At 38.6% G+C, this 11,821-nt stretch overlaps 3 protein-coding genes across 4 annotated transcripts in view; 1 reads left to right on the top strand and 2 right to left on the bottom strand.

The window, feature by feature from the left end:
* Positions 1-1,420: 1,420 nt before the first annotated feature.
* LOC107754474 (fructose-bisphosphate aldolase B-like) lies at positions 1,421-6,190 on the top strand. The gene is made up of 9 exons (XM_016570932.1): positions 1,421-1,528; positions 2,195-2,307; positions 2,557-2,768; positions 3,120-3,174; positions 4,023-4,183; positions 4,350-4,433; positions 4,520-4,694; positions 4,781-4,980; positions 5,863-6,190. The coding sequence occupies exons 2-9, from the start codon at positions 2,196-2,198 to the stop codon at positions 5,956-5,958; spliced, it is 1,095 nt and encodes a 364-aa protein (XP_016426418.1). The 5' UTR covers positions 1,421-1,528; position 2,195; the 3' UTR covers positions 5,959-6,190.
* On the bottom strand, positions 5,925-7,768 carry LOC107754462 (L-asparaginase). Of its 2 annotated transcripts, none has more exons than XM_016570914.1 (6): positions 7,515-7,768; positions 7,318-7,413; positions 7,042-7,202; positions 6,881-6,964; positions 6,640-6,802; positions 5,925-6,490 (listed from the first exon to the last, which is right to left on the bottom strand). In XM_016570914.1, the coding sequence occupies exons 1-6, from the start codon at positions 7,731-7,733 to the stop codon at positions 6,395-6,397; spliced, it is 819 nt and encodes a 272-aa protein (XP_016426400.1). In that variant the 5' UTR covers positions 7,734-7,768; the 3' UTR covers positions 5,925-6,394. The 2 variants fall into 2 exon arrangements, with proteins under 2 accessions (XP_016426400.1, XP_016426401.1); XM_016570915.1 differs by having other exon boundaries at positions 6,427-6,485.
* Positions 7,769-9,687: 1,919 nt separating this feature from the next.
* Positions 9,688-11,821, bottom strand: part of LOC107754512 (macrophage erythroblast attacher-like) — a 6,275-nt gene continuing 4,141 nt past the window's right edge. The window contains exon 8 of the mRNA XM_016570988.1: positions 9,688-10,121. Within this exon, the coding sequence (XP_016426474.1) occupies positions 10,026-10,121 (96 nt within the window). The 3' untranslated portion in view covers positions 9,688-10,025. The remainder of the gene's footprint in view (positions 10,122-11,821) is intronic.

Here is an 11,821-nt window from a genome sequence, read left to right as displayed (position 1 = left end):
TTCATCACCTTTCTTCCCATCAAATAATCTGAATCTAATCACAGTTTCACAAAAATATCAAGCAATAGGTATGTTCAACATCATTCAACACAACATATTAGAATGATTCCTGTAGTGTCACGTGACACTGAAAGCTGGATTAATGATGCTGAAAAAAATGTTGGCCTATATATAGGCTATTATGGAACAGATAAACGTAAGTAAGTTTAAAATGTAACACTAGTTAAAGCATATAATTTCTAAAAAATTATAAATAAATCAACAAATGTATTTGTTATTGTAAATAACTGAAAGAAGTAGTGTTGTTTCCAGATTAACTGTGTTGCTGTGTTTACTACAGCAGCCTTTTCTTTATGTGTTTGTTTGTGTGTGCGCTGGTTTGACCTACATTATGAAACCAAAAATGGCTTCACAATGTAAGAAAATCTGACCTCACCTACATTGAGACTGTTCCTGTAATTCAAACGGCTAAATGAAATACGAAACATTTGCTGAAAATGTAAACTAGCAGAAAGGTTTCTAGGAGGGCTGGGGGATAGACAATGTTATTAGCTCAGTATAAAAACCATAAAGTTAATGGAAACTCCTGGTAATGTGTGAGTACCATCATTTGTGTGTGTGTGTGTGTGTGTGTGTGTGTGATGTGTACCTGTTTTTCTATTCTGGTGGGGACTAAAACCTTAATACACACAGACTCATGGGGACTCGTGTCACGGTGGGGACCTAAAATGAGGTCCCCACAGGTAAACAAGCTAATAAATCACACAGAATGAAGTTTTTTGAATATCTAAAAATGCACAAAGTTTCCTGTAAGGGGTAGGTGTGTGTGTGTATTTTGACTCAAAGACTTACTTCATTGAAGTTATTATTATGGGTCACGCTCTGTGCACAAACTACTATTTGGACTCTCTCCTTGAGCATGCATTTGATACTCTTGCCTTTGAATGCAGAGTTCATGTTGTGAAATCCCCTGATTTTTGTTCTCTTGGTTCAAAGTGCCTGTGTCTCGTTGTCTTCATCATGCAGCAAGTTTATCAATGGCCTGACTGCTCAAACCCTTTCATCAGACCACGTCTCGTCTGTCTGCCAAAATGATTTCATCAACTGCTGTTGATGTAATTATATCGCCCTACTACACCAACCGTACACCTAAACCTACCCCTCACAGGAAACTTTCTGAATTTTTACTTTCTCAAAAGTAAAATCTTTATTTTTATCACTTATTTTAAATATGTGTAACACTAAGGCCAGGGATGGCTGTATTATGGAACTTTTGGAGTTAAAACCCGTCTCTTCCAAATTCCACATACGCAGATATTCTCCCACACCCGTCCAATATCCCAGCCAATGGCGTTCCTGGAGGCAGAGCACGCCCGCTCGCATCACTCTCAGTCCAGCCTCTGCGCTCGGATAAATACCGACTCGTTCGAATCCCTCGGTCCCGATTCACTCAAACCCACCGGCGTCAGTCAGAGGAGAGGCCACTTCATCTGTAGTTTATAGTGCTGCTCGCCTTCAGACCATTCAAGTAAGTATGGTTTTTAAAGTTGTAAATCTTTTTTTTTTTTTTTGGTCATTATCATCGCATCTGCCACATTAGTATTAATATTTATTTAGAAGGGTAGAGTTAAAACAAAAACTTACCTGTTTTAAAACGTGAGCACGTAGAACTGAATTCACAAACTGCAGATGTGTCAATGCAATGATTTCGCTAAATATTCAGGTTCTGCTCTTTAATGCAAGTTATAAATCACTGTAATAAGAATAGTCCACAGATTTCTTCAAAATTTCAGAACTGTCTTGGTTGTATGTTGGTTTGATAGTGCATTTTGCAAATTATCTATGGTATGCAGGCACTGCATTTTGCAGTTTTTATATACGTAAAGCATTTTCGTTTACTGCGAAATAAAGAGGACAATCTTCTTTCATAAATACACATTGTATGAAAGACACTTTTGTACAGTACTTAACGATATTGCACAATTGTGTGAAACTTTTTGCATATTCGCAAGGAAATTTGGACTTGTTTGTTCAGTGGGAGGAGCCAGTGTGTTTCTCTGGACTACAGTTCAACAGTCAGGGCAAATATTTACAGATAGCAGTGAATAACCCAGTGATCCGAATAATAAAAGTTCTTTAAATGACAGATTTTGGTATATTTTGCAAATAATTTTTCCTTCTGCTCTTTCCCCAGCATGACACATCAGTTTCCAGCTCTCTCTACGGAGCAGAAGAAGGAGCTCGCCACAATTGCCCAGCGCATTGTGGCTACTGGAAAAGGCATTTTGGCTGCAGATGAGTCTACAGGTAAGAATGTGTGGTGTTTTGTATGGAGTAGTAGAGTACCAACTATATGCATATATTAATTGATCAACAGTAAGCAATAAAAATACTTAAGATGTTGGGGAATAGGTACTATTATTGTTTTTTAACAGTGTCGTCTTATTTTATGTCCTCTAACAGCTTTATGGTTGTAGTAATAATGAATTGTATTTTTGAAGACGTAATGGTATGCTTGCATTCCAGATGTTCTTAGATGTGTGTTTCATATTTTAGGCACCATGGCAAAGCGTTTTCAGAAGACAAACGTGGAGAACACTGAAGAGAACCGTCGCAGCTTTCGCGACATACTCTTCTCTGTAGACAATTCAGTCTCTGAATATATTGGTGGTGTCATCTTTTTCCATGAAACACTGTACCAGAAATCAGCCCAGGGAGTTCTGTTTCCAAAAGTAATCAAGAACAAGGGCATCGTAGTTGGTATCAAGGTGAGGTTTAGGTGCACTCTTGAAGATTTTTTCAATAACTTATTTAAATGTGTTTATGCATTTATTTGCTTGATATTGCCCTATAGATAACCAAAGCACTGCTTGAATAATGTAGAAGACTTCTTTCTTTCTGCATACAAACACAAGGTCCTTTCACTAGTTTTGCCATGTAATGTTATAAATAGAGTTGCAAAGTTTCCGTAAATATTTCCAAAAATCCCTGGAATATTCCAAAAAATCCTGGAAAGTTTCCAAAATGTCTGGAATATTTCCGAAATCTACTGGAAATTTTCCACCTTTTTTGCAACCCTAGTTATAAATAAAAGTATTAATTGTGCTTTGTGCCTGAAGGTGGACAAAGGCACAGCAGGATTGGGTGGTACAGATGGAGAGACAACCACACAGGGTAAATTTTTACTTAAAGGTTTCATCCAAAAATTAAAATTGTCATTAATTACTCACCCTCATGTTGTTCCAAACCCGCAAGACCTTCGTTGATCTTTGGAACACACATTAAGACATTTTTGATGAAATCTGAGAGCTCTCTGACCCTCTATAGACAGCAACGCAACTGAAATGTTCCCAGGTCCAGAAACGTAGCAAGGACATCTGTAAAATAGCCACTGATGTCACATGGACTCAACTTTAATTTTGCGAAGCTACGAGAATACTTTTTGTGCGCAAAGAAAACAAAAATAATGACTTTATTCAACAATTCTCCCCCGAGTTAGCCGTCCGCCATTTTGGAGAGTACCATGACGCATGCGTGCGCTTTTTCCTGAATGTAAACAACGCTGATTACGTTCAGGGGAAAGCGCGCACATGCGTCGTAGTACTCCCCAAAATGGCAGAGGACGGTAACTCGTGGTTGAAGAATTGTTGAATAAATTGTTATTTTTGTTTTCTTTGCACACAAAAAGTATTCTCGTAGCTTTGCCAAATTGAAGTTGAGCCACTGATGTCACATGGTCTGTTTTACCAATGTCCTTGCTACGTTTCTGGGAACATTTCAGTTACTTTGCTGTCTATGGAGAGTCAGAGAGCTCTCAGATTTGATCAAAAATATCTTAATTTGCGTTCTGAAGATGAACGAAGGTCTTATGGGTTTGGAATGACATGAGGGTGAGTAATTAATGACAGAATTTTCATTTTGGGGTGAACTATTCTTTTAAATGCATCTTAACATGACAGTAATCTATCCTGACTTGTATCCATTTTAAAGGAAGCTATTTTTGCTTGATCCGTTTCACTCAGGATTGGACGGTCTGTCTGAACGCTGTGCCCAATACAAAAAGGATGGTTGTGATTTTGCCAAGTGGCGTTGTGTGCTTAAGATCTCTGACAGCTGCCCCTCTGCTCTTGCAATTGCTGAAAACGCAAACGTTCTTGCCAGATATGCCAGCATTTGCCAACAGGTATGTCTAACAGAATGTGCTTTGTTTATGGGATCCTATTTATTGTCCATAAACAGTCTTTTATATGACTCTAAACAATTGATAGCATGCCAGTAATTTGTTTATTTTTCTTCACAAACTGTCCACAAGATCCTTTTTTCTCATGAACTCTTCCTCGTTCCTGTAGAATGGCCTGGTGCCAATTGTAGAGCCTGAGATCCTCCCAGACGGAGATCATGATCTGCAACGGTGCCAGTATGCCACTGAGAAGGTAAGCTTCCTCCCAGAATAACCAATAAAAGCAGAGCAAAGCCAAATTATCCATCAAAAATAATTCCCAACAAATTGCATCCAAAGGTCCTGGCGGCTGTGTACAAGGCTCTCTCCGACCACCATGTATATCTGGAGGGAACTCTGCTCAAACCAAACATGGTCACTGCTGGACATTCCTGTACCAAGAAGTACAACCCTCAGGAGGTTGCCATGGCAACAGTCACTGCTCTCAGACGCACCGTGCCAGCTGCTGTACCGGGTAAGACAGTCCTCCACTGGTCCTCAGAGGATGGTGTCCATTTGAGTGCTCTTCAAACGTTGCAACATCTCTCTTCTGATTCGCAGGCATCTGCTTCCTCTCTGGTGGTCAAAGTGAGGAGGAGGCCTCTCTGAATCTGAACGCCATGAACCAGCTTCCTTTGCACAGACCCTGGAAGCTGAGCTTCTCTTATGGCCGTGCTCTCCAGGCCTCGGCTCTAGCTGCATGGAAGGGACAAGCAGCAAACAAGAAGGCTGCACAGGACGCCTTCGTCACACGTGCCAAGGTAATCAATGACGTTATGATTCAAGCTAAAAATACGGCATGTGGGCAATCAAGTCACAACTATAGTGCAACTTTTCAAAACTTCTAAATTATATTGTGCTTTATTGTGTTGTCAGTTTATAGGCCTACTATATCAGCTGAAGCTGCATATATTGTTGATTTTTGTTTTTTCTCCTTCAGATCAATAGTCTTGCATCAAAAGGTGAATACAAACCCTCAGGTCAGGCTGATCAGGCATCTACACAGTCCCTCTTTACTGCCAGCTATGTCTCCGACCACCATGTATATCTGGAGGGAACTCTGCTCAAACCAAACATGGTCACTGCTGGACATTCCTGTACCAAGAAGTACAACCCTCAGGAGGTTGCCATGGCAACAGTCACTGCTCTCAGACGCACCGTGCCAGCTGCTGTACCGGGTAAGACAGTCCTCCACTGGTCCTCAGAGGATGGTGTCCATTTGAGTGCTCTTCAAACGTTGCAACATCTCTCTTCTGATTCGCAGGCATCTGCTTCCTCTCTGGTGGTCAAAGTGAGGAGGAGGCCTCTCTGAATCTGAACGCCATGAACCAGCTTCCTTTGCACAGACCCTGGAAGCTGAGCTTCTCTTATGGCCGTGCTCTCCAGGCCTCGGCTCTAGCTGCATGGAAGGGACAAGCAGCAAACAAGAAGGCTGCACAGGACGCCTTCGTCACACGTGCCAAGGTAATCAATGACGTTATGATTCAAGCTAAAAATACGGCATGTGGGCAATCAAGTCACAACTATAGAGCAACATTTCAAAACTGCTAAATTATATTGTGCTTTATTGTGTTGTCAGTTTATAGGCCTACTATATTAGATGAAGCTGCATATATTGATGATTTTTGTTTTTTCCCCTTCAGATCAATAGTCTTGCATCAAAAGGTGAATACAAACCCTCAGGTCAGGCTGATCAGGCATCTACACAGTCCCTCTTTACTGCCAGCTATGTCTACTAAAATCAACAACAAACGACAGCAACTTGTGCTGGACAGTACAAAATTTACATGCAAAGGATATTCAAGATGACGACAACGTGTACACGTGTTAATTGTACAAATTAAATATGTTCATGCAGTTCTACCAAGAATGACTCAACTAGACTCTGTTAACCCTGGATTAGTTTAACTTTTCATGCATATGCACCAACTTATGCTTTTCATTTTAAAATAAATGATAAAATGCCTGCTTTATTTGAGTTGATTTCTTGTGTAAACATTAGGAGGAGAGTTGAGAGTTGTCAGCCATTTACAGCGCTTAGACTAGCACTTAGAATTCTTTACTAAGAATTAACTTGGTTGTTAAGGTAAAAAACTTGAAAGTAATATGCTTTTGTATCTGATATCAGCTGGTCCGCTTGACTAGGTCCTACACAGCAAGGTGCTGAAGGGTGAGTTACAAAGAGTAAAGTTGATTGAAGAGCACCACAATGTCATGAAGATTTTTCTGTCTTGCTTCATCTTCTGCTGTCCTTCCCCACATATTCCTATTCTGACAGGGAAAAGACAAACCATGCATGTTACACGTTGCCAGTTATGGGTTGTTAAACATTCAACTTGTTAATGCAATCAATCAGAACAATTTAAAGCAGATGTTTTCATAATGAACAATATGATGACAAAAATCTGCTTTTATTATACCTCTGGGGTGGCGCCATATTCAAGAAGTTTGGACACCATGTTCTTGTCCCTCTTCTCCACTGCTGCATGTAAAGCGGTCTGTCCATTATAATCACCCTGGTTCATGTTTGCACCAGCTAAGTGCCATGCTTGCAAAAGCTGACAGTCTTTAGTCAGAACCGCCCTAAATGAGAGAAGACAGCTGAATTAAAAAAATGTCTACAACAGACTGACAAGTTCATTTGTAGTTTGAAACACTGACTTGATGAGTTCCATGCCAACTCGCCCAGGATTTAGGCTCACTGTGGCTCCTTCCACTATCAAAATCTTGATCACGTCAAAGTGTCTGGCATATGTAAGGCAATGGTGTAAAATATATATATATATATATTCCAATAATTAAATCTTCTCAAAATCACTTACTTGTTTCTTATGGCAAGATGCAGAGGTGTGCAACCAAAGCGGTTGATCAACTGGCATGCTGCTCCAATAGACAGTAAATATTTAACCATATCAGTTCTACCCTTTTCACAAGCTCTGTGCATGACAGTGTTGCCATCATAATCTCCAGCATTTATATCCATCTGAAGGCAAGGTTAGGTATTTAAAGCATGGATTAGGAATTATATAACCGGCCACATGAAAGAGTAGAAAAATAGTCAATAGCATTCTACATCTTATATGCATGATCGTTCATACCGTGACAAGAATCTCTTGCAAAGATAGTAAGTCGTTGTTGTCTATGCATCTGCAGGCTAATGAGGGCAGCAACAAGGCCACAATTGCATTGACATCCTGGGTAAAAAAGAAAGTCACATTTGACGTTACATCACTTAAATCAACTCAATAAAATAGTAATAATAAAAAAACAGAAGATGCCAAAATTGTAAGCTCACTTCAAAGGTCTTGTATTTGAGCCAGCCGAGACTGAGCACCTTGCCCACGATGCAGATGAACTGCTGGTCTCGCGTTTTAGCGCCCAGTTTTGTTAATGGGAGAAACAACGGATCGTATGGTTCCTCTCGTTTCTCTTTTGTCTCATCTATGAATGTATAGGTATACGTCAAGGTAAGTTTAAGAATTAAAAATACATGACTTGAATAATACGCCATCATTACTTTTAAATAGATTATAATTACAGGCTATTTTATAGGCCTGGCAAAATGGTCATATACGTTGGTGATATATGTAGAATTGTGATAACGTTTTTTTTTTATTTTTACTTACAGTACATTTTGAAGATATATTTATCCTGTAAAGCAGTGCTGTAGTGATGACCGACCGTTAAAATTACCTCAAAGTTCCCGCTCCTGACGCGTTTATTTGCGCATGCGCCAAGCAGTCACGTCATGAGAAAAATGACCGCGATGAAAAAACCCAGTGAAGATAAAAACGTTGCATGAATTATAGTAATTTTTCGAATAAAGTATTTTAATTGTCAGACAAGTTATCTTACAATATGTCTGCAAAAACCACAAAGCTCCCTATCTAGGAGGTAAAGAAAGTTACAAGTTGCACACTACTGCTAAACTCATTACTATTTCTGATAGGTAGTAAGTAATAGTAGTGTTTCACTTTTACTTAAATGTTAATTTGTAAGAAATGACCGCGATGAAAAAACCCAGTGAAGATAAAAACGTTGCATAAATTATAGTAATTTTTCGAATAAAGTATTTTAATTGTCAGACAAGTTATCTTACAATATGTCTGCAAAAACCACAAAGCTCCCTATCTAGGAGGTAAAGAAAGTTTACAAGTTGCACACTACTGCTAAACTCATTACTATTTCTGATAGGTAATAAGTAATAATAGTGTTTCACTTTTACTTAAATGTTAATTTGTAAGAAATTAGTTTTTCTCAAGTGTAAGTTCACCTGTGATTCATGGAGACAATGACAATACATAATCAAATCAATCTTTATTGGCAATTGGACACGAACAACCCATCTACCCTACCAAAATACACATGCATGCACAGTTTCTAAGCAAGTCTTTCCACAATTACAATTAAACACATACTTGGAGAATCATTTCCAACAGGAACGGATGTTGGTGTACTTTAAAGTGAAACTAAAAGACCAGAGGGCCTTTCAAAGATCCCACTCGTTGGTTACCTGCTGTTGATCCTGTGAAACCTGAGACTTTCTAGGGATGTGTGCATGGGGAACATTAACAAAATGTACTTTTAACAATTTCCTGGTTTGAAAATTGTGCTCAGAACGACTCTACAGATTACTTACAATGAATTTGGAAATTCTAATAATGTAAGACTTATGTAAAACTAGTCTATATATATGAAATATCCATATTAATCCATTTTGCAGCAGAAGAAAACTCACACAAGACATTTACATCACAAAATGAGGGTATCAAGGCTGGATAATTACAAATTTTAACATTGGAGAACAAAAAAAAAACTCCATGTCCATGTAATAAAACTGCGAGATTTGAATCTACCCTGAGATCCAAAACAAAAACTGCTTTAAGTTTGCTATTTAACCTTTAGTCACAAAACAGCACTAAATGCAGCATGACCTTATTAATTACAATATATGATATTGTTTATATAACACAACATACCATTAGTTGAAAAAATTGCTCCAAATTTAGGCATATCCATCAAAATTCAATCTTGCATACTTGTCCTAAAAGGACTTTGGTCATACACAGAATGTTTTATTTGATGAATGATGTTGATGATATAAGAAGTCTGTAGTAAGTCAGTATAGTATTTACTGTTGAAGTGTAAACTAATGTGATTTTTTAACACAAGCCTGACACCAAAGAACACCGCCATGTCTTTCTAAGTCTGTACATCCACAGACTTCGGGTTAAAGAGCAGTATTGCTATAAATGCTACAATTTTTTTTAACATGTTGCCTCACACAGAGGATGTCAGTCAAAAAATATCACATTAATATAAATGCAAGTTGTCACAGATTTCACAGGTGCAAAAGCAAGGCATCGGAGAGTGTTCTCTACAACTACCTACACACAAGCTATCTAAAAATAATGACCTAAATGGGTGCCCTTGTTCAAAAAAACCAACAATTAATAATTAATTTTGTTAACACACTACAAGGCAGAAGCTCTTTTGAGATTGATATGGAGTCATGTTGGTTTGTTTTACACTACTGAAAATAAACCAGTTAAATAAATGCCAAACTATCAACCCTTTAAAAGCATCAACAAAAAAGAAATCCCTCGTCACAATTGTCCGTTTACCGACTCCATTGTGATTTTGAACCAGCAGTTCAATGAAGGTCTTGCAGGCCAGTTGAGGGCGAGGACATACTGTCCATGAGATTCACTTGCGTGGAACAAGGAACAAATGGTGTCAATGTGAAATTCGCCCAGCCTACAATGGCATCGCAACTTAACGTCCCAAAACTTATGTGGAGCTCCCATCACATTATGTAAACCTTCTCAGCCTGGGAAAAGTTGAAAACCTCTTTGGTCCTGGGGCATACCACCTTGTCATCTTGACGAATTGACAAGAGAGACTGAAAACGAGAGGCAAGGGAATGTTAATCACTATATATACACAGGAAATATATAGAATTTCAAATAGCATACACTGGTAGTATACAGTGCCTTGCGAAAGTATTCATACCCCTTCATTCTTTTTTTTTTCACGTTTTGTTATGTTGCTGCCTTATGTTAAACTGCTTTAAATTACTTTTTTCCCCACATCATTCTTCACTCCATACACCATAATGGCAAAGCAAAAAAACAGGTTTTTAACATGACAGTTGACAGTTGAAATTTAGCTCAGGAGCATTCATATTTCTTGTAGATGTTACTACATTTCGAGTAAAGTTAACCTGTGGCAAATTCAATTGAATGGGTATGATTTGGAAAGGCACACACGTCTTAAAAGGGTTAAGGCCCGTTCACACCAAGCACGATAACTATAAAGATAACGATAAAGATATAGTTCTAAAAATCGTTCTCAATATTAAAGAATAGCATAGTTCACACCACAACTATAACGATAACGATACAGAGGAACGATATCGTTGTGATCACTTTCAAAACGATTTTTTTCCAGCTGATGAACGATAAAACACTAACGATAAAAAAAAAGACAGCCAATCAGAATCCATCCTGCTATAACGAGCTCGAGAATTTAAAGCGGCAGACGCATGTGCGCTTAGAATAAACAGACGATATCGTTCGCTGGTGTGGACGCTAATATCCAGTAAGACTTCCGTTCATCTTCAGAACACAAATTAAGATATTTTTGATGCATTCTGACAGATCTCTGACCCTCCCATAGACAGCAATGAAAGTAACACGATCAACGTCCAGAAACATAACAAGGAGATCGGTAAAATAATCCATGTGACATCAGGGGTTTGACCGTAATTTTACGAAGCTACGAGAATACTTTTAGTACGCAAAGAAAACAAAAACAACGACTTTATTCAACAATTTGTCTCCTCCACGTCCTCCATGGATACGTTTTCTACATTTAGTTACACTTTGATTTGAAAGAAAACAACGTATCCGTGTGGTGCGGCTGACACAGTTATGCTGTTTACATTCAGTGGATACTCTCCAAAATGGCGTTACGGTGATGCTCAGGAGATGAATTGTTGAATAAAGTTGTTATTTTTGTTTTCTTTGCGTAGTAAAAGTATTCTTGTGGCTTCGTAATATTACGGTTGAACCCCTGATGTCACATGAAGGACAAACATCACTGCAACACTCCTCCAATCTGTGCTTTATGGCATTGTGGCAAGACTCAATCCTCTCTTCAGTGAAGACACATGAAAAAACACTTGGAATTTGCATAAAAGCACCTAAAGGATCCTCAGAGTCTGAGAAACAAGATTCTCTGGTCGGATGAACCTCAATTCTAAGCATCATGCTTGAAGGTAAGCAGCTCTGCTCATCACCTGCAGAGTACGCTCAGGAGATGAATTGTTGAATAAAGTTGTTATTTTTGTTTTCTTTGCGTAGTAAAAGTATTCTTGTGGCTTCGTAATATTACGGTTGAACCCCTGATGTCACATGGATTATTTTACCGATCTCCTTGCTATGTTTCTGGACCTTGATTGTGTTACTTACGTTGCTGTCTATGGGAGGGACAGAGAGCTTTCGGAATGCATCAAAAATATCTTAATTTGTGTTCCGAAGATGAACGGAGGTCTTACGGGTTTAGAACGACATGAGGGTGAGTAATTAATGACAGAATTTT

The sequence above is a fragment of the Sinocyclocheilus rhinocerous genome, unplaced genomic scaffold (assembly GCF_001515625.1).
Source record: "Sinocyclocheilus rhinocerous isolate Xijiao unplaced genomic scaffold, SAMN03320098_v1.1 scaffold50, whole genome shotgun sequence".
In the NCBI taxonomy this organism is placed as follows: domain Eukaryota; kingdom Metazoa; phylum Chordata; class Actinopteri; order Cypriniformes; family Cyprinidae; genus Sinocyclocheilus; species Sinocyclocheilus rhinocerous.
Note: the sequence above shows the minus strand (reverse complement) of the source record. Positions and strands in the feature narration are given on the sequence as shown.

Excerpts from the sequence above, each read along its gene's own strand:
- LOC107754462 (XM_016570914.1), bottom strand. The coding sequence starts at position 7,733 with ATGATGGCGTATTATTCAAGTCATGTATTTTTAATTCTTAAACTTACC. Across the intron at positions 7,414-7,514 it reads TCAAATACAAGACCTTTGAA|GATGTCAATGCAATTGTGGC; the intron begins GTGAGCTTACAA and ends TTTTTTACCCAG. Across the intron at positions 6,965-7,041 it reads CATCTTGCCATAAGAAACAA|ACACTTTGACGTGATCAAGA; the intron begins GTAAGTGATTTT and ends TACATATGCCAG.
- LOC107754474 (XM_016570932.1), top strand. The coding sequence starts at position 2,196 with ATGACACATCAGTTTCCAGCTCTCTCTACGGAGCAGAAGAAGGAGCTC. Across the intron at positions 3,175-4,022 it reads TGGAGAGACAACCACACAGG|GATTGGACGGTCTGTCTGAA; the intron begins GTAAATTTTTAC and ends CGTTTCACTCAG. Across the intron at positions 4,434-4,519 it reads GCCAGTATGCCACTGAGAAG|GTCCTGGCGGCTGTGTACAA; the intron begins GTAAGCTTCCTC and ends TTGCATCCAAAG.